Source organism: Numenius arquata, chromosome 6 (genome assembly GCF_964106895.1).
Source record: "Numenius arquata chromosome 6, bNumArq3.hap1.1, whole genome shotgun sequence".
Classification (NCBI taxonomy): Eukaryota; Metazoa; Chordata; class Aves; order Charadriiformes; family Scolopacidae; genus Numenius; species Numenius arquata.
Window position 1 is genome coordinate 43,350,403 of NC_133581.1, and position 22,850 is coordinate 43,373,252.

Consider the following 22,850-nt stretch of genomic DNA (forward strand, 5'->3'; position numbering starts at 1 on the left):
AGGTTAGACTTCTGCCAAACAGATGGATACTGAGAAAACAGAAGACATCATGTGCAGTTCCATTCTTCTTCAGCCTTCCTTTTTCTGGTGCAAATATTTTTGGTATCTGGTTTGCTCCTTACTGTCACAGAGATCTGTGAAAGAGGCAAGGCTTTGCTTGATCTTTGCTCTGTTCTCTGGTTCAAAGACCACATACCACCAAGATTTGCCTCCAAATCCGGCACAGACATTTGTGAGGTTGAAATCTCATTCTTACATGGCTGTATATCCAAAAAGGATCCTATAGGTCTACAATGGCCTTTCTATTCCCTAAAACAGTGAATACAATTTTTAAAAGCAATCATGATTTGCTATCTACTTCTCTGCCAGAACGAGCATTGGTCCTTACACGCAGTACTGAATAAAATACATCATTTCCTTTTTCAACAAGCTAACATGGATGTTCATTCTGTATGTATTCATGTTCCCTGAATTAGTCCATTACCAAAACATTTGTAGATCTCCTTCTGATGACATCTGTCAAAATATACTTTAAGAGAGTTTACACAACTGAGGTGAGGAACAGTTTTTAAATCGCTTCTTTCGTTCCACTGCAGTTCGCAAAGCCTGAAGAATTAAATGTTTATTATTCAGGATGTTGTAGCTGCACAGGTTCAGCAACTTGTTGAAATTCTCCTCAGTGTATGTAAGCAGACCAGTGCCATAGGGAGCAACACAGTTGGACACGTCTACTCTTCCCTGCTCCATCTCTGTGGGACTGCGCTCCACATCTGAATAAGAACGTAACAAAGTTCAACACAGCAATATTACTGAGGTGAAAGACACCTAACAGACAATGCCAAAAACACAGTAACAGCCACAAGAAACTGAATTCTCCCTGGAAAAATGGTTCAAGATTTAATTACTGTATAGATACTACATCTGCTGCACTAGTAAAATCCACCACTTCGCTGCTCGACGACAGCATGGCAGAACAACTTTCCATGCAAAATGCTTTCCTCTCTAAATGAAAGTTTTCCATCAGAATATTTCACTTTTGCAGATTTGGAATTTTGTATTTTTAGGTTTTCCATTGGGTACTGAGATGACAGCTCCTTATCTACCAACTGGTAGAAAATGACACCAAGAAGCTCCTGGATTGGGAATCCTCCCTCCCAGGTGGCTGAGATTTTAAGCACATGCACCAGGACTAATGAGATGATGGCCTACATGAGGTCTTTTCCAATAAGCTGGGATGTAGATTTTTGTTCAGTTTTGGGGGAAAATCTCCTGGATCATACTAAATTAGCAACAAGAAAATTTAAGTTAATGCATGCAAAAGTATTTGTAAACTGAAACTGAATCTGCCAAGTAGTTTTTCTGGTGAAACAACAACAACAAAAAAATCACTATTTATTTTACTGCTGAACTAAAGAAAATAATTGGGCAACTTTTCAAAAATGATAGATATCAAAGCAGCTTGTTACCCTGGCAAATCCTTTGCTTCATTATGTTTTCCGCACTTTCAATTCTCAAAACAACAAGAGGATTCTAGCTTTGTGAACAAAGTAAACATAGAATCTCATTACAAGACTTAAGTGACAGTGTTAGCTACCAGTGGATATAACTTAGTAGCTGCCTCCTGTCCTTTATTATCAAAGGAAGACAAACTGTCCCAGATGCCAGTTAAGGGGGTTTTCCTCAAGCTACAGATGTTCACACTTCCAATTTTGAAACTGTTCTGCTCAGTCCCAGATTAGTTGGCCAACACTATATCCACCACACCAGGACTGGGAATATGATCACTTAGCCAACTGGGAAGCTTGCCAGTCTCTTGTTTTAGAAGAGGAGCAAATTCAATAGATAAACTGGATGTGACAACCTCAAAAAATGATTGATTAATGCTCTTAACTTACTTGGTGCCTTGTATTTTTGGAAGGTATCACACACCAGTGGGAAATAGGCCACAATCGGTGCCTCTAAGCCGTCCTTAAACACATAGCACTCCTTCAGGTGTTCCCGGTCTTCCTGGCTCAGCTCCGTGCCGGGGAATGGGATCCCATGCTCCAAACAGTACTCTGAGAATAGGTCCAGTGGCTGGTTCAACAAAGAGGAGAGTTGGAACACAAAAAGAGGTTGAAATAAGGCTACCAAGCCCCATAACTGATATTTTGCTGCACTAGGCAATCTGTAATTGATATACACATTTACAAATAAGGCAAACTATGCACTGGAACAAACATATCCTCTTGATTTTAATATATCCTGGGTAATAGAAATTTGATTCATTTGCTAACACCGTAAATTTTTAAAGAAAGATTATTGTTTTCTGAAATTTATAAGAAATTATGATCATTTTTGTGATTTAGTGGGCACAGTAGCAGATTTGGATCAGGAAATTTTGATTACATATGGTATTTCAGACCACAAGTTCAGAGAATCACAGAATTGTAGTGGTTGGAAAGGACCTCTGGAGATCATCTAAGTCCAACCTTCCTGTCAAACCGTTTGCATTCAGTGCATCTAATGATCAATGTCTTCATGTCCTCCGACAAATAAATTACATTCATTTCAATCATATATGCCCCTCAAGATCTCTTCAAACACAGCAAAACAAACCTGACTGCAACTTATGCAAACACCAAGAGTCAAACACAAAAGAAAACCTCCAAATTTTCATTCAAAAATAGCAAAATTATGTATTAACTAATTACATTGTAAAAGTTAATTAAATTAACTTTGGTGGAACTTGGTACCACAATGATAAATCTGCAGATACACAGAAAAGGTAATCTTCTATGCATCTGTGTTCATTAGCATGTCCCAGAAAGCTACTGAAAATAGACCCAATAAAAACAGTGACATTATGGTCACAGTGTTGAATGTATCACTGATATGATCTTAACTTAATAAAAGTTAATTACTTAATTACATAACTTAATAAAAACCAGACCATTTTCTGACACCAAAAAAAAAAAAAAGGAAAAGAAAAAAGAAATACGGTAATTCAGCTGCTGGAGTCATATAGATAAAGAACCGTTACTTCAAAACATCACCAGAGTCTGTGATCCTCCGCTGTAATTTAAATGCAGAATGACATCCACTTTCCTCTCTGGCCTCAGAATCGGTGGGCAGCTGGTGTTGATGAAGAAAGCTGTATCTACCAGCTTGAGGTAATCACCCATTTCATTCAGCTGGTTGGGAGAAGAATCCAGCACTGTGTCTGCAAGTCAAAAACTTGTATTATCAATTAATTACTGCAGGACTAAGTCCAGTTTTTCCCCAATCAGCATAACAACGAAAGAAAGAAAAGGCAGCCCACACCCACGTTTGTCTTTGACACAAAGCCCAGTTAAATATTTGTCTTTGACACAATTTTAGCATCTACAGCTCAGCTCTGAGATCAGTAAGAGGGAGAAGTTTTGAGACTCAGCTTCATCCAAAGTGATACATTAAGCTGCTTTTTCAACTGGTGTAAATTTGTGGCTATTTAGCTTCAGTGGAAGCTGTAAGTCATTCTTTTGTGGCTTTTCCTAGGAAGAAAAGCAAGAAAAAAAAAGAAAAAAAAAAAAAAAGAAGAAAAGCCACATGCAAGCCTGCTGTGGCTTCTCCAAGACAGAAACAAGATCAGCAGTAAGTCATCTGGGACTCAGCAAAACAAATTCTACAAACCTACTAATCAAATAATATTAATCAAAATTTGCCTTTATGCTAAAACTTATCAAGTATTTGTCCTTAGCAAGCATCGGCACTCAAATCACCTTCAAAGATACATCTAAAACAATTTACTGTTACCTTTCCACATGCAAAAACTCTCATTCTCTAAATACTTGTTATGTAGCTGCAAGCCCTTGAGGAAATTATGGTAAGTTGAAACCACTGGCCGTCCAGTCATCATTTCTCGAAGAGTACTGGAAAGGCAACCTTTGGGAATGGATAAGCAAGTTGGCTGTTCATGAGGCTTCCTGGGCAGAGCAGGGTGTTCCTCTGTAGGAAGAATGAGAAAAGAGTACATGTCTGCAATTTATTTAGAGTGTTTCTCTGATACAAAGAATAACAAAGAAAGAGGGGCCAGGCAGCCAAACCACCACAGCCCCATCTGTGATGGAATGCAGATGGATTTGGGCAGAGGTGGGTTTCAGTGCCACAGCATCACCTTGTTGTTCCCTCCCCAAAGGACTCATGGCAACCCTCTTGTGACTAACAAAACTCCCCAGGGATGTTGCACAGTGAGCAGTACAATGTTTGTTCCCGTTTTCCTGTTTTTCTCTCCTGTTTTTCCTTCATTCCCAAAGGCTTGGTGTCACCTAACCCAGAAACAGGACACAAAAACAAACCCTTTACCAAATGTCAGGCTTCATATTTCAGAAAAGTGTGAAGACAATGCAGATGCAAGTGAAGAGTAATCCAAATAACTAACCAATGTCATGCTCAGTGCCTCGGGTCCATCTGTGCCAAAAGTCCTCTGAATGACCTGAGAGGTAGACAGCATCCATAAAATTCTGGGAAAATATATTACTCCATGTGCCTTGAAAGTTTAAAAAAAAAAACAAAAAAAAACACTACATACTTAATACTACTTTGAATTTTTAGAGCACAGCTATAGCAACCTACTTGGATTCAGTCTCTGTGGTTGTTTAAATTAGCACTGGTTTAGTTATGAAATATTACGAATTTTAGTATGAATATCAAATTCCATGCCATTCTACATAATGTCTGGCTTATGACTAGACCATTTTAGAAACCTGGCTGTTTATAAGAGTCAGACTGTGATTTTAAATACTTCAAAAGATCAGTTTTAATGTGTTTGTTCTGTTTTGGTTCAGCAAATTAATTGCATTTGTATCAAGAATTTGGTTCCTCTTCTGTCACTTTGAGCTGGTTCATTTGAGATTTAAGTTGCATCAGACACATTATCTGGTGTACTAGTATTGGTACTTGCAGACCAGCAGTTACTGGATACCAACTCTATGTAGCCAATCATGTAGTGATAAATGTGATATTTTTCTGAATAGTAAATCACCTTCCAAGAAGCAGATGCGGGACTCTGGAATCTTCTTCATCAGGTGACCCATGAAGAACTCGCTACCAAAATCCTCTGAACGAACAAAGGCCCCATATTTCAGGAAACCCACCTCATAAGGTGTGAACTCCACCCACTCTGCAAACAAGGCATCAAGAAGGATTTATTGCAGCCACCTGAACACATGTGAAAATAACAGCTTAGAGAATCAAAAGCTGGAAGAACAAGGCCTGTAGCTTCAGCATGTTGGTGACAGACAGTCCAAACCACCATGTTTTGAAACAAACAGGTTTCCCTTCAATGTATTGCATGTTAGATTGGTGAATGCAAAAGCTAAATACATTTCCTCCACTAACACTGTGAAAATTCGTTCAGCTCAGGGTTCAGGTCCATTTCTGTACCAAGAAGCAAAAATTGGGTCTAAAAGTCCATCAATTGCTAAGGCCCTGCTCAAGATGTGGCACTTTTAGTTCTTCTAAGTCAGCGACGACACCAGCTACTGTTCGTTCTTAAGACTCTGATAATCTCTGCCTCATGAAACTAAAAAAGCTCTGACCAAAACCCACCCAAACCATGGCTGAATACACTGGGACTGCAGATCATGCCTAGAGGCAGATGATCATGTTCAGTTGCAGTACACCCTGCTTTGTTTGAGCCAGAAAATACCGTGGAAGAAGTGAGAGATCAGCAACACTGATCAGGGCACAGGGCACAGCTCCTCCTCAGATCCTTCTCTGGCTGCTGGCAGCTGCCTTCTGCTGTCATCCCCCTCCACATCTTCCCTTATCCTCCCTTCCTTCCCCTCCTCCCCCGGCTCTTCACAACTCTCTTGGACTACTGCTGCTTGGGGAGGAACCCCAGCAGCTGAAAGGGGCTGTGAGGACTAGCTGGGGACCAGAGAGAGAAAGAGCAGCAGTGGTGGCTCTCAAGGTTGCGAGCAAAAGGCATCTCTGCCCCCCACAGGGCAGTGTCTTTGCACAGGTATCTTCCTAGCATTGTATTAGGATGTACGTTTTTAATCCAAGTCAGAACCCAGATGTGAAGACAGGGGAAAAAGAAATTAATTAAAACATTTATTAGCTTTGACTTACTGTAAAAGTTTTTGGCATTCACCCAGCATTAAAAGGAAACTCCTTAGATTTACAGAAGAGCATATAATAATCATCACCTTTAAAATCCAGAGTGCTGAAGTCATCCTTGACATTGAGGGACAGGTATATGGGCAACGGATTCTGCCCCTGATTTACTGCCAGTTGCTGGTCAGAGAGCTTGTGAGTACTTTCCTGTTTATAAAGAACAGGAGTCATTGTAAAAGATGAGTATTTAAGTTTGTACTTAAGTATCAATGAAACCTCTCCTAAACCTCATCAGATTTTGTTCTGTGTACTTCAGTTGTTTGACCACAGAAATGCTTTCATGCGTTACCTGTCAACAACCTTCACCAAAGCATTATCACTGATGCTTCCAGGGATTTTAGAATGGGGCATAGAGTGAAAATGTGAGAAACCTGTCTGCGGGGTCACTAGGATATGACTTGCTTTAATGAAAGACAAAGATATTTAGCTACCTTGGAGGTGCTGCAGATAAAAGTCAACCAGGGTCTGACTTCATTCAATACAGCTTTGTTTGCTGGTATGGCTATATATTGCTATGCCTGGACTTAGCTCTGTCAGAGCCACCTCTCCTCTGTAAGTTACTAGAATGCTCATTTGATCTGAAATTAAAGATGGAAAATCAGTTTCATTAACACCTTGACTTTTTACATGCTCAGACATTTCCCCTAGATGCTTATATTTTAAACTGTGTTGTTTTTCTTCTAAAAAGCCCAAGAAAGATCCCTCAGAATCTTTGAGAGCCTTTCCTATAGCTGAATCCAGAACTTTAGACATGAAAAGTTAGAAATTCTTTGGAATAAGGGATGGATATATAATACCTGATTACGTAGCATACAATCAATGAAGAGTCCCCATAAATCTGTAAAGGACAGCTTGTGCCCCTCTTGCTTTCTCTCACAAAGCTCCTTTTCATAATATTTCATATGACCCAATGAGAAACAGTGCAGCTTGTTCTTGATCACATGCTTCCTGATATCACCAATTGGCTCTCCGAGATCCTTCTGTGACCAATTTGCATCTTCATATAATTTTGCCATGGTCCTGGTAAAAAGAAACATACCATGGTTCATCACTGGGTGCATGACGATTCATGGGCTTGTACCACACATAAGCATTTTGTTTCAGGATACACAAGGCTCTTGGCCTCCAGCTTTTACCTTGGAATAGCAGCTCAAAGCTCGGGCAGACTTTAGACTGTACAACAATTTTTTTGCTGCAGGGATACATTCAAAATCATCCTAGCTTGTTTCTTCTCAGAATCAAGACAGTAATAAAGCAATACCCATAACTTAACACAAGCTTTTACTAGAATTACCCTTTGATTGTCCAGGTTCAAACCACAGCTTCTGTCTGAGGCCAGCTCCCTGAGCTGTTTCAGACTCCCAGTGAAACGTTCAGCAGGAGTTTAGCAGCAAACACTGCCCTGGAGAAGTGCAAGAGCTCCCCTCCTTGGGCATGCAGCATGTGGGTCACCTCACACTTGGCACACACAGGGCCAGTCTGCTTGAGACTTCAGCTCCCAGAGTTTGGGCAGATTCCAGTCACCCCTTCTCATCCCCACCCCATTTTTTCTCCTGTATCTTTTTAGAGCAGCCCTCCAGAGGTAGAACATTTTAAAGCCTGCAAGTTTTGCAAGGCAGTCAGCATTGTGGGCATGACACTCTGTGTTTCTCAGGGCTTTTCTTTTAAATCCTCTTTTTCAGAAGCGTGTAAGAATTGAGCCAGACAAATCTTACCAGAGGATTTCTGAAGTGTTACATGCAGCTAGATAACCCCAGAGATACACAAAGGGAGTTTCTGTGCCATTATAGAAATATAGTAGTTCTCACACAATTTCTCTTGTAGCTAAAGGAGATAAGGGCTACAGCACTGAGCGGTCCCATGAAATGGGTGAGCACTAAAAGGAAGTCAAGCATCAGGAGTCCCAGTGTCACGCTGAGTAAAATTCATCAGCAAGACAATATGCTTCATCAGGTTATCACTCTGCTAACACAAAGAGCAAGCACAAGCCCGATGCGCCTTACCACGTTGTGGCAGATAAACCACTGATGTATGAGACACAGTCCAAAACACCTGACTCCTGGAGACCCAGAAGACTGCCAAACATAGCTGTCATGGACCGCACTCCCCCTGCTGTGGTCATGACTGCCACCACTGGCACCTGCTCAACACACAAAGGCACAGAGTCGCTCATTACCAGATGAAATAGAGAAGTGATGGGCATGCAAGTAACAGCAAGTAAAAGTAACACCCTGATTCAAGTAGGTTTGGACTCAATTCACCTTCTTCTTGTCTGCACTTAGGTGCGTGTTTAGGCTGTGTAAACTCTGGTGGGACTTCGTGTACGCTGAAAGCATCTTCCTGATCAGTGATGCTTTGGTAAATCAGAAGCTGTAAGCATGGCTCTTGTATGGCATAATCTATTTTCAGATTTGTAAAGAGTCTTTTCCATATGTTTTTTAACTTTTTTCTGACGTCTTTCCCTCAAAACACATTTTAAAATCCTGAGTAAAACTGAGGTCAGACGAGCAGTTCTTTTTTCCTACTCTGCGTCAAAAATTCTTGAACATGGTCTTAGGTCCAAGTGACAATCCAGCCTGTACATTTAAGTCTAGAAGATGTGGAAGACCTATATACAAGTACATTACATTCACTTCATTCAAAGGGGGACAAAATACTTTCAGTTCCCAAGATGCTGTCCCACATACCTCATCCTCTTGCAAGTCTTCATCTAGATGAAGAAGATTTTTTAGAGCAGCAGCAACTACCTTCTTCCTTTTACAGATGAAATCCTGCTCCTCTACGCATAGATCAAACCCCAAACGCAAATCTAAATTCTTGCAACTGGAGCACAAGAACAGAACAAGATACATTACCTATAAGCCATTTCTAGAGCTACTGCTTGAGGCATCAAGCAACAACAGCAACAACAATAAACCAGCTTAAAGAAAGGCTACTTCCGTGCATATGAAGGTTCTTCTACGGAAATGAGAGAAGGTATATGGATATCCCAGGCCCTGTGGATATTTTAGACCAGAATCATGTCCTGAACTATTTCACACAATCATGAGGAAGTTAAATGAATCAAATTCTCTCCTGATGAAAAACAAGGAACATAACTGAATTCCAGCTGTTTCAATTGAGCTCTGGAATTTGGACACCTTTTCACGTTCTCTTGCTTTGTACGTGTTTCCTGAAGAGCGGAGAGGGCCAAAGCAGTTATTTAAACTTAAAATGCTTTAGGCAAAGTGACCCTAAGACCGTGTTAGGCTTTTCTCTACTAAGAATTTGTGCTGGAAATACTTGAGTCAGAAAACAACTCTTAAATGTAACCCTTCATATCCGTACCTGATTATGAACACCATATGCATCATTCATTCTCTAACTTCTGTTTTCACAGTGATACTGTTTCAGGGTTTTATCAGCCAAAAGGTTATTTTGTCCTTTCTGTGACTCATAATTAATATTCAGTGAAAAACCTCTGATTTATCATCTGTCTGCAATTAGTGCTTGCAATGTAGCTAACTAATCAGTAGGGGGTAATGTTGCCCTTCAGAAAATCACTGCAAGCCAGTCAACAAATTAATTACTATCCACTTGTTTCATTGAAAAATGACCTGCAGAGGACTGGTAAATGTGTAACAGTGTTAGAAACACATTAGAAACGGATTACACATAAACGTGTATTGCAGTCCTGAGTAGCATTCTCTAAGCAATCCTGCTTCAGCAGGGGAGTTGGACTAGATGATCTATACGGTCCCTTCCAACTCTAAAAAAATTCAGTGAAATTCAGTGTATGTCTTATAGATACAGGTTACAAGACAGAGGGATTCTTAAGTATCAAAATTAGGAAGCATCAACATTGGGAAAAACATCATGACTGGTTATACCCCATGACTACCTGCCACCTATTCTATGCTAAACTCTTAGCAACCAATTTGAAAGCATGTATCATTTTATTAAAACTTCCTCATATTTTAGTCTTCTTTAACCAATTACAATGTTTATTCCTGGTTTTGAAATGAGCTAGTTTAAGCTGTGACTTCTTTTCATCTAAAGATGATACTAAGAAAGGATAGGAGATGGCTTAAGTACTCATTCAAAAGTAGTAAAATATTTACCCATCTTCCTCCTTCACAGACACCTCATAAGATTCACCCTGAGAATCAAGAAGGAACACCATTAATTCTAAATAGAATTGAAAGTTTGCAAAAGCATGTTTTACAGTATTAGCAATTATTCAGATACATAGTCTAATGATAAATCTTTGGTGTTTTCTCAGGCCTTCTGCACACAAACATCACTAGGATCTTGCTTTTAAAATACTTCTAAAGCAATCAGTAATTCTGGATATGCTGCTTTTCCTTAAATAATAGTTATACTTTCAAATGTATGCACAGCTGAGCATACATATAACTCAGCTAGTATAATTTTAATAACAAAATTAATAATAGACCGGATATCACATAGATATAGCTTACACTTGGTTGAAATAATTCCAAACACCGTCAAAGGTTACTCACTCTCATCACTGTCACTTTCTTCCCCAAGTCCAGAGAATGGAGAGGCACAGCCAGGGGACTACTTACATCCATTTCCCTCCTAGCTGAGCCACACTACATTAAAGTGGGAAAAAAAATTATTATAAGGAGACCAATATTTACAACCCACAGGTACAGGTCTACCAGAGAAAGGTTAATTCATCATGCTTGTCCCAAAAGTTACTTTAGCTGTTACCACTGTCCACAAGCAAACATACACGACAGAAGGCACGCTCCTTTGGTGGTGTGATGTACAGTCTGGGTTGACTGTGCTTGACGTAGTGGAACACAGTGGTTTCACTGCTTCCCCGTCTGCAGTGAGGGCCTATGGAAACATCCTGGGCTCCTTCATAGGATCCTTTCATTGTGAACGTGAAATCTCTCCCTAAGAACAAGAAGCAAACCATAGAGAAATGTTAACTAGCCCTGAAAAATAACAAATAGAAATACTCCAATTTTCAGCCTTTGTGCAGACAACATTAATTTGGGCCACAATGTTTTTCCTCCCCCATAATCAATATGAACAAGGGCCAGGCTGAATACGCAGCCAAAGGCCGGTGCAGCATTGCAGCTTCTCCCCAGCCAAGCGACAGGGCGCATGTGTTAGACCAGTGGATGCCACTGGCAGCATTCACACCCCTTGAGTTTCCACCGTAGTCCTTCCACTTCTCATAGCTGTGTCTCCCCTCTTTTACTTCCTGTTCTCATCACAGGAACTTCAGTTCCATCACACTGCAGAGATGTTTCTGAGTATCCCAGCCACCTCCACAGTTTCCCTTAAGCTACACTGTCACGCCATCTCCAGAGGAGTCTCACTATTAGCAAGCAGGTAATTCAAGAAACACCTCAATCCCCAAGCAGCCCTGATACAAACAGACATGAAAACAGATCAAATATTTATCTAGATGCAGCAGCACCTCCTATAGCACAAAAAGCAGTGACAAATGATTTAAATCAATAACCTCACTTGTGTAAGGGCTCTGCATTTTTGCTTCATTCACATGTACTTCCAAACAGGAAACTTCACGAGACTGGAAGAGACAAGCAACAAAATCACTGGTCACAGAAATAGTTCAGGATCCTCACTGAGGATCTAGGGGTCTTGTGGAGACAACAGGCTTGGCCATGATGTCCTGTGAACATGAAGAAATTACAGAGGCTGATTCTCTTGTATAAGTCATGCAAGCAATACTGTGGTCAAAGGAGCTAAGATAGCTGGGGATCTATCCCCATTACATTTAAATACCATTCAATCCCCAACATTTAACACAAGAAATTTTTGTTCCCATCTAGGCCACACTTTAACTTTTGCCTACAGAAGAGTGAGCTAAAGGATACCTATAACTCTGCAGAACAATTGGACACATGGACCTGTACTTTAATACCTTTGGGATAAAGCTAAAAATCCCCACGAGAGTGCTGCATAGGAGGAAGTAGCAGCACAGGAGCATCACACAGTATTGTGGACATGGGGTGAAAAGCCTTTGGCTTCAAGGCAGACATTAATAAACTCTGCAGTGACACTGGATTCACTCTCTTCCCAAGTTTTCTTGTTTGTCACCATTTCATCAGTCAGCAGCTCACTGGCACTGTGGCAGAGCACTGGTCCAAGCCTCTCCCAACATAGAATGTACTACAAGCATGACCAAATTCAAAACTCTACAGCCACACCCTGTCTCATCTGGAAAAGAGTAAAGGCTATGCCTAAAGGCATAGTTCTTCCAACTACATCCTTCAGTCTGCCCTACCATAAGAACATAAGCATAAAAAAAATAAAAGAATTACCACTAGTACGCCATTAGTAATGATGTTCTCAGATACACCTGGACTGAAAAGCAAAAAGGAAAAGGTTTATTTAAGAGTGGGTATATGAGCAATAATCTTTTAAATGCAAATAGTTCTCTGAGCTCAGTTTTTTCTCATTGCCAAGTGCCATCAGCACTTCCATCTTTCACCTCCGTGCTCACTGCCAGGTCACAGTAGCATAGCTCCTAGGAACACTACCTCTTTCTTACCTCCCCTGATCAGCACCATCTCTCCTTAGGCTGAATTACAAAATAAATACACACCCTCAGCTACAAATAGTAAGTGAGACTGTCACTCAAGGAGGGATTTCACCAGATTGAGGACAGAAAAGCAAACATGGGGAAGATGCTGAGATGGGATATTCGAGCACACGTACATGTAGCCACTTCCCCAATGCTGCATTATGACTCTCTTTAAAAATATAAAGTTTTCTGATGACAAATTCTGTAACATTTAGGCTTTACTCACATGTTTTCCAGTAGAAATTCCACTTCTAGTTCTTCCTGATTCTGAAAATAAGATTTATTTTTTCATTTAAGGAAAATGAACAAATAAATTTTTTTCCTTTGATAGAGCTCTGAAAATTTTGAATAATCACGGAATTGTCAGAGTTGGAAGGGACCTCTAGAGATCATCTAGTCCATCTCCCCTTGCAAGATTTTGCTATTCCCACACTCTCTGCATCATAATGCAAATGGACAGAGCCTTCTTCAGCCACCCTTTCATTTCATGTCTCTTCACCGCTGTACTGTTTACAAACCAACTGTCCCCCCAAGCGGAAGGAGAGAGTAAGTATCATGGAATAGGGGATGAAGGTCCTGGTATTCACTTATTACGAGGATGAGATATGGGTCAATGAATGCCGAGGAAGGGAGGTATAACAGGTGAATGATGTAGGAGAACATACTTGAGAATAAATGGACCTAGGTGCTGAGTATGTCTGGGTTAAAACAAAAGAATTTGCAGAGTAACGTGACTAAACATGAAAAAAAAAAAGGTGGGAAATAAAAATTTCCAGGGTGAAGGAAAGAAGAGAAAAGAAAGAAGAGTGAATCTGTGGAGTGAGGGAAAGGAGGTCAACAAGGCCAAGTAAAGATGAAAAAGGGGGAAGAGTGTAAGAGCAGGGAACAGCAACAGGAGAGTAACACGAGTCACACACCAACAACATAAGACAGACTGAACAACTGTATTACTTAGCTGCAGCGATTTGCTGGATCAGCCTGTAAAGGGCACAGCCAGTCCAGGAAATACCACACAAAAAACATATCAGAGAGATCTTCTATATCACCCACAGGCAGGAAAACACTAATTAGTGGAAGATATAAATCTCTTTCTGACAAGGGAGGCTAAATTTTTTCATTCATATTCAGAAGAACTAACCCGTACTGCCAAATATCTTCTGCCTGGCTGCACAACATACTTTAACTTTGCGAAGAGACTGTGAAAACTGTGTCAAGTCTGATAACGTAGCTGCCAAGGTAAAATCACCACTACAGTAAAGGTGAAAAGTGAGAATTTTTGTATTTACTAGTTCATGTCAGTAAATAAGACCTCTCAGGTGGCTTCTCTGAGAGCTGGATCCGTGGCATGTAACCCAGCAGCAGATGGTTCTGGTCACTTATTTCTTCCAGTCTCCCTTTCATGAAAATTAAGGTAGTTGCAAAAGTTTGTAACAGAAGGCTAAGGGATGGATTTTAGAAAGCAGTCACCTTACAGACATGAAAGACAGACTTTATCAAGCATCTAGATTCATCAAGATTGTGACCAGTGTACTATCCAAACTCACTGGCAGCATCTTCCAACTTTGGCCAAATAGCAGGAACAATGTTCAGGAGACACTGGCTGATAACGTCTCCCTAATTGTGTCTGCCTTATGTTTCCACCCTTCTTATGCTGTTGTACACACACTCACACAAATTCTATTTCTACTAAGTCCCATTCACATTTTTGTGGGTGAAAATCCTGGAGCGAAGCAATGGAAAGACTTGTTAGACCACACAGTGAGCAAGAGACACAGCAGGAAGCAATCCTGATGCTCTGACATTACCCATCCAGCTTCCTCAGCCCTGCTTTTGAGATACCGTGGTAGAGGAAAGAAATCATTATGGGCACGTACTGCCTATTATTAAGGTTGCCCAGCATGTTTCATTACTAAGTCACTTTTTTTTTAAAAAAAAAAAAAAAACCCTGAGTGTTCTAAAAATCCATGTACAGACTATAATCTGTGACGTTGGGAGCCAAATAAGTATGGCTTGACCATACATTCCTCAGACGTTCCTGAGACACAGCTCACCTTGTCTTATCTCCCCAACTTCCACCTTGCTCAGTCAATGGGTTAAGCCAACTCTGCACATGCCTCAGAGCAAACTCAGGGCTTGAATCACACTCAAATGATCTCAATCACATAAGGCTTTTTCTAAGGAAGGCCATAGTCAGCTGGAACAGGTATACTGAAATCCTTAGTAAGGATTTGCTTTCTAGAAGTGTAGTAAATAAACACTCTCCAAAGCAAAAGTAATGTTAAAAAAAAAAAAGCAAAAGTTGTTTTCCAGAAAGCCTGTCTGACACAGTGGTTTAGAAATAAACAGAGCTCACATGCAATTCCTAGGAACTGTAAACTCAAGCCCTTCTCAGAAGTGTGAAAAAGCCCTGAAGTCTCTTTGCTACACAGCCTCCAAGCAGAGAAAGTGTTCATTTTTGTGGAAAGTAATCCGAGTACATATTTTGCTCTCTTAAAAGATGGGTGCGATTTCTCCACCTGTCCTCTCAGCAACTTTGCCCACTGAACACTTCAGAGGAAACTCTTTATTCCCTCTTTAATATAACCAAACACAATATCCTTTCAGACATACGCAGAAAATAGAACTCCTGGGTCACACACTGACCTAGAAGAAAAGAATAAAATACAGAGGAGATTCTCATTCATCAAGCCCTACCCATTCTGTGCTGGCTCAGCCCCCCTAAAAGAAATTTGTAACCCTGTAACAAAAGCTCATAAACAGGCTTGCTGAGAATTACTTTTTTTTAAAAAGTTGTTTATCAGAAGGAGAAAAAGAGGGAAAAAAAATGGAGATTTTCATGAGAATATATAATCATTTACCAAGCCTGGAAGCACAGGACAAAACCCCTGGTGAAGCTCACCCCTAGTGAGCTACCAGCCAAAGGGTCAGGGCAGCTTCCCGGAAAGGGGGCCAGGATTGTTCCCATCCCTGCTCTGTCAGTCTCCTACAACAGCGACGAGATCTCTAACCATCAGCTTCTTCATTTTTGACTCTTGTTCTGCTTTTTTTCAAAAGATATTTTTGAAATCTCAAAAATAGTCAGAATAGGAAAGTCATTTTGCATCTAATTGCAATCACAACAGAGGGGTGACTGTTTCTGACCCCTCCTAAACCCTAAGCATTTACCTTTGTGCTTTAACAAGGTTCTTTTAACAAAGTCTTTGTGTGTGAGAACAACCCTGATGTTTCATATAGGTAGTAACTTGGGCCAAAGAGTATTATTTTATCTATCCTCTTAATTTCACTCATCTTTTCATTTCTCACCTCTGGATTCAATTCAAAATTCAGGTGAACTTTTTCTCCAGGTTGGATTTTAGCTACATCAAAGCGAACAGTCAAAAGCTGGTCATCTGGTGTAAAAGTATCCTCATCACAGACTGTCAGCTCCAGGATATTCTGAGGACAGAGGAAGGGAAGGAGGTAAATGCCATGTTCTGGGACTACTGAACCCAAAAGGAAGGTCTAGCACGAGTAAGCACACAGCCCTCACATTGCTCTATGCAGCCAGACTTCTGTGACAGCATGGAGCTCAGTTCACAGCCCCTGCAGCTCAGATTGCAAAGTTACGGATTAGCCCTACAAGAGGTAAATCATCAGCCTTGGCAAAGAACAAGAGCTCAAAAGAAAGGCAGCATAAGTGACATGCACAATGGTAATATGCACTGGACAGAGTAGAGTTTACACGTGCCGTTCATCGTGATCCTTGGCAGATTCAAAATTACTATCTTGAGAAATTTTGGCGTATCAGCAGAAAGTAGTGATAGAGACCAAACTCTTAGCCCTTTACAAATGAAAGGTAAAGCACATTAACAAACTCTTTTTAACAAGATTAATTGTAGTGATTCCCCTTGCAATTCCTCAGTGCTCAGATTACCCACAGCAGCATGAGAAGATACAGCACTATTAAGCCATAGGAAGCTGACCCCGTGTCTAGACCTTGGATCACTCACACTCTGACTGCTAATCTATTTCTGCTAACTCTACAATAACTGTTCTGGGACAGAAAGCAGCATTTAACTTTATTACAGGTGATCAATAACTCTCTGAGCTTACACTCATTCAAAGCCGCATGGGATAGGCATGGTTCTATTGTAAGTCTGTAAGTCAAATGTAAGGTTTGGTATGTACATACCAAATATAACCTGTTAAACTTTTGAAATTATGCCTGTTTAATGATGAAATGGTTAGTATTAACAGATATTTTTAATTTCTTTTTAAAAATAGCATTAAGTTATAGTACTTCTTATAATTTACAAACGGCATCGCTGTTACTGAATAAAGCAGGTATTACAAGCTCATGGCAACACACAGCAAAAATGCCTTCACAGCGGCATACAAAAAAACGTAACTAATCCTCTAAAGAGTTTATAAAACCTCCCATCCAATTCATGGGGTTCTAGTGCTTAGAAGATGACAGAGACCAGTCAGGGCACCACAGAATCCATACCAAGGCTTGCATACTTACTTACTGGTAGGAAATAGCATCTCTCATGCTGTCTCTGATGCTTTCTGTATCTTTCCGTTACCATCCTATTCCTCAGCGTAACCGAGTTCAAGCCTCTGTGTGAGCCTCAAGGCTCTCATGAAGACCCTGCACGCAGCAGGTGAAGATGTCCCCTTTAGAGAGTGCCTGCTCACTGTCACAGGTGCAGATCCTACCTTTACTTCTCTTTGTATCATGAAGTGGAAAGCTTCATTCCAGACAGGGTTTCTGCAGTTGCGTACGGTCCTTGTCCGGGCTTCCCGACATGAAGCTGTTGGCAGCCGCAGCTTGACGTAGCAATCAGTTTGGCTCACTGTGTTAACAAAAAGATGCGTAATTAGTACAGCAGTACTTTCTTGTTATTTCTTTTGCCCAGTCAAGGGAAAAAAGATTAACCTCTGAGGAGTCCTAAATATTTCATTAGACCCAAACGAAAACATTCTGGCTGTAGAGTTATTTAACATTTCTACCTACATTCATGTCAAACACAAGTCAATTTTAAACCAGTAGTTCTGTTTGATAACAAAAGCCAAAATAGTTAATTTCAACAGTACTGAAGTATTCCAGCTCTTCTGATTTTTTACTTCTATTTTCAAATATTTCTCAGGTTCCAAGCTAATTCATATATGACTTCACTTCCTGAAACTTGGCTTTTTCAAAAAAAAATGGAAAATTTAGTTTTGGGGATTTTTTGACCTGGTTCTAATTGTAATGCACAAGGCACTCACAGTGATATAACAATGAAGACACAAACAGAGAAGCACCCAACACAACTACTGATTTTTCCTGTACCTTCCACAAAGATGTCCTTTCAGAAGGGAAATGGGCAACCCATGCATAAAGGGGAATTGTAGAGTTAGGGGAAACGGAAATACCACGGAGCAGCCAGTGAAGGGAAAGATAACTTTCTTTCCAGACACAGAATGTCTATTCTATTTCATTTCTATTGTTAACTTTTTTTTCTAAATTGTTTTAATTGAGTCTAAACAAAAATGAAACCAGATATAACTTCTTCAGCCAAAGAACCTGAGACATTACTGTAATCCAAGCAACAGGTGTACAAGAGCATTAAATTCAGGTGACAGTGATTTTCTTGCTAACCTACAAACACGCCATTGGTGATACTTACACAGATCTGCTTTGCGGAGATTTCTCATGCTTATAATTTTTACAGTAAGCCAGCATAACTGAGGCACTTCTGGCTGCAGAACAATGAGAAAAATACCTTAATTATTGGCAAATAACTCACATATAACTAACACAGCCTATACTATAGCATAGCAAAGACCATTCTCACGTTAATGCAGTGAATATATGTCATTTTAATTATTTGAGACAATTTCTGAGAAGAAATTCTTTCTTGTGATTTGAAACAATATAATGTCAGATTCCAGCAGTGTCTACTAACTAGTTGTGTTTAATATTAAGTTTTCTAAAGATTTAGGTTTTGGAGGTTAAGTTTTAATGCAGGGAGTAGTTAAGACACATCACAAGACAGTTTTCACCAAAAAAAAAGTTATTACACGACTGCCCCTGTAAAATCCAGCTAGCTTTAAACTACTGCAGGGTTTGCTCCTCAAATTTCAGGCTAAGTGCAACAGATCACAGCACAGCACTTCCCTGTGTGCCAGCTGCGGGACCATGGGATGCCCTCCTGCCTCCACAGGGACAGCTGCCTGTCTAATATCGCTGCAGAACAGGACAGATACCCTCCGTTTTATAACGCCCTCGTCAAGATATCACTGCTACTGCCCAATCCGGCTGTGGGATACGTGATGCCATAACATCCGTCACCATACCAAAATACCTGACCCTTAAAAGGAAATAAATGACTAAAAAAGGGAGAGAACAGTTCTAGAAGTGAACAGCCTACTATGGGACTCCAGAGCTCTTCAGCTACACCAGCAGGAGGAAGGCTGAAATCAGAGGCTCGGGGTAAGCATTCTTCCATTTCACACATAGGTCCAGCTCCCTATAAGGCAGCTCTAGCATTTCAGTGCAAATTTGACATCAGGTAGAAGAACCTGTATTTTTTTAGGGTTTTTATTTTTTTCTTCTCTGTGTGACACTGAGTAAAGATAACCTGTCATTCATAGATGAGGTCTACATTAATCAATATGAAACCGCGTTACTACAGCATGCAGAACTGATACATGTACATAGATCAGGAGCTGGAGGAAAACCAGAACTGAATAAAGCATGAATCACAAAATCTCTAAATAACATAAGGAAATGGAAAGTTGCAAACACCAACCAAATTACAGATTTGATAGGATGAGAGTAAAATTGCTAGTGTGCTAGATTATGCAATTAAACACTAAGAAGCAAGAATAAAAGTTATAATTGCATATGAATGCATATATGCACCAAAAAAAACCCAAACAACAAAAGCACAAATAGGTGATTCAGAATGCCCTGGCTTATTCAGGACTATTTGCATAATAAATGATTTAAAAAATTTGTTCACATGGCAAAACACTAGGCTGACCTGATTGATTTACCAAGGAGAAGCACTGAGGTATAGCAACATATTGACATCCCGCAGCGGAGGGGTCTACAGGGGAATAGCTTGAAGGCTCCACAACCCTCTCCATTTTTTTGTTTTCTCCCTCCACTCCCCATCACAGCTAAAAACCACCCTATACTTGGTTACAGGAAAAACAAGACAAAAGAGCATCAGAAGTAAAATGCTACATGCAGAATCAGTAGCTCCATTAATTAAATTGAAAGGAGCAATTAAATCTTCAAAGTATCATGATTTCTGAGAAACTGTCTCCCTGCATACCTCTTCTTTTGCCAGTGTCCTACAGGAGTAAATTAATCATCTAAAAAGCAGTAAGTCACCAGGCTAGATGCTATTTATAGCTTACTGGAAAAATTCTCAACCCAACAGTTTTCTCTCAGAAAGTGTCACTTGAACAAAACCAGCAGGTTTGGCAGAAACTCATCAATCTCAGCAGAACTTTTGGCAGCAATGTTTATGGAGATAGAGAGAATGACAGGAATAGATGATCTGAACTGCTGAAAGCTGAACTTTTCATCCCAAATACAGAGGATTAATTATTCATCCTCAGTGTTAGTACCATCCATATCCAGGAGTTTGGAGAAAACTTATTCGTGAGATGGCTGAAGTACTAAGAAAATACGCAGACACAAACCCAAGTATTATGCCACAGTGCTAGCAGGTAGTGAGTTCACTGCTCTCCTGGATCTAGCAAAGAGTTAGCCTCATACTTCTGCACTGAACACAGCCAGGGAGCAGATTCAGTAAACTCAGGGGGGAAAAGCCCACATCACAGAATTTTAATTTTTTTTTTAAGTTATCATTTAATATTATTTCAATCAGTCAGTACTCAGAAGGGAAATAATTTGTTACATATCCAGTATTTACCACATTCAGCACCTTCCAACACATTTACCAGTTCCGTTTCATAAAAATTAGCATTTGGAATTATCTTAAGTGGCAGGCACTGAATAATCATTTTATCTGCTGCTCTGCCTCCATAAAGCAAAGGAAAAATCAAGAAGACTGAGCCCTGGGTGTTATGAGGTATGACTACCATCATATAGTGATGTCACACTAAAATCCAGCTCTCCCGGTTCCTTGCCCAGCATCAGAACCACAAATGCATCACCTTCCTCACCTTCCCAACCCCTAAGACATAGTGACTGCTTTCCTCTCTTGAGAGCACACTCACAGAAGAAACAAATATTCCCTTAACTAACAGTTTAAAAAAATATCACCTCTCATAATAACAGTTAAGCTTAGGGAGAGACAGGAAAGGCTGGCAGAAGACTACAGGTAGCACGGCCATTGTTCATACCCCACAGCCCTCTCCCTGCAGCCCAGGAGCTGTGCTCTGTACAGTACCTCATCTTCAGCGCTGCGTGGCCTTTCGTGATTCTTCCTCCCGATTCCAATCTTCCTGCGTGGGTTTGCTCGGATGAACTGACCCTGAGGACAAGGAGCCAAGAGAGGAGCCAGTGATGAAACCCAGCAGTCAACAATTCCTAGTTTTCAGCTTCTACCCAGATTCACCACGACAATAGCAGGGAACCCTACCATTTTTCCTCCTTATGATGGGATGCATTTCCATCTCACGAAGAGTATCTATCTGCTGCTCCTGCTGCCCACTGCAGACCCGTTTGACATGTAAGGATCAAAACTCCCCAATCGTTTGCTTTTAAACAATCTCAACCAAGACAGCCAAACAGATCCTCCTGCCCCACCGCTGATTTTCTCTTACCAAAGGTGAATAGGCTGACGATCCCATAAGTATCTCCGTTTCATAAAAGACAACGCTATAATGGTCCAGTCTGTATGTCTCACAGCTGGCAGGTTATCCTGGACCACGCTATTTTCCAACCAACTGAGGCAGGGAAGAAGAACTGTATAGATTGACTCATAGCTCCACCTCCCACTGATTTCAAAAGCACAAATTATGCAGTTGGGGTTTTTTTTTTGTTTTGTTTTTGTTTGGTTGGGGGTTTTTTTGGTTTGGTTTTTTTTGTTTTTTTGTTTTGTTTTGTTTTTTAAGCACCATAGTGATTTAGGGTAAAGGAGGAGATGGGTCAACCATTTCATCGTAGGCTAATTCCAAAATAAAATCGTTATCCATCACTGTAAGGTCTGAATAACCGCACACAGAGGGATATCCTGGGGCAGTTGCAACTCTCACAAGCTAGAGACCACCAGGCAGAACATTGCAACTACTGACACCTACTGTTACTTTCTCTAGTCCTAAAATCCATACCTGCGCTTTGGCAGCACCAAGTGGAGTGACCTGAACATCCAAACAGCAGCATTCCAGCTCCCACCAGCTCCTCCAGCCAGATAAGAAACTGCAAGGGTTTTCAACAAGTTCACTACAAATTAGAGCCACAACGTGGAGGCTGGCTCTCAGAGGCAGTGGCAAATAGTTAAAGGAAACAGCCTGTAGCTTTTCTTCTCTGTTATTTCTGTCACATAAGGGGTGCTGCAGGGTAAACAGAGCCAGCAGGAACTTCTGTTATTGAAACATTTTTTAATGAAAGTGCTACTTTCAATTAAATTGTTAGAAATTAATATGAGCTTTAAACACAAATAACTACTTTTTTTTTCAAAATATTTAAACACTCATGTTAAAATTGTCAATTCTGATTTCTTTTTCATTTTGGAATGATTTCACATTATTTTTCTGTAATAGCACTCAATAAATTACCTAAATTACTAAAATATGACAGAAGTCAGCTATTGCATCAACATTTTTAAAATCGCTGACACCAGCTATTATTCAATAGTGAGAAACTGCAGTTGAAATAAGTTTTTTTAAAAAAACTATTTATTTTATTTTTTAGAATGCCCAAGTTTCTAAGTCAGACAGAAAATCCGTTTTTGAAAGCAGCAGGACTTCTTACGAAAAAAAGAAATCTGACTTTCAACCATTTCTAATGAAAGTATCTGACTATTCAAAGTGCCCTGTAGAGGAGATCTGCCTTAGATAAAGTTTCAAATGATCATTATAATTAGTCTGGTCTTTCATAAATTCAGGCATTGAATGCATAAAAGTTCCTGCTTTAGGTTGTACTATCATTTATGCAAAATGGTGTGATGAGTTCCCAGCTACAGGGTTTTTGTTGGGC

The 22,850-nt window shown here is 40.2% G+C and overlaps 1 protein-coding gene across 1 annotated transcript; it reads right to left on the reverse strand.

Annotated features, from left to right (window-relative positions):
• Positions 1–531: 531 nt before the first annotated feature.
• LOC141465528 (cytosolic phospholipase A2 epsilon-like) lies at positions 532–21,502 on the reverse strand. The gene is made up of 21 exons (XM_074148992.1): positions 21,476–21,502; positions 21,100–21,183; positions 18,358–18,430; positions 17,405–17,541; positions 16,010–16,141; positions 12,933–12,973; positions 12,444–12,486; positions 11,626–11,689; positions 10,877–11,043; positions 10,641–10,733; positions 10,239–10,276; positions 8,826–8,961; positions 8,142–8,278; positions 6,936–7,158; positions 6,171–6,285; positions 5,003–5,140; positions 4,400–4,507; positions 3,775–3,966; positions 3,036–3,202; positions 1,896–2,076; positions 532–770 (listed from the first exon to the last, which is right to left on the reverse strand). The coding sequence occupies exons 1-21, from the start codon at positions 21,500–21,502 to the stop codon at positions 532–534; spliced, it is 2,535 nt and encodes an 844-aa protein (XP_074005093.1).
• Positions 21,503–22,850: the final 1,348 nt, after the last annotated feature.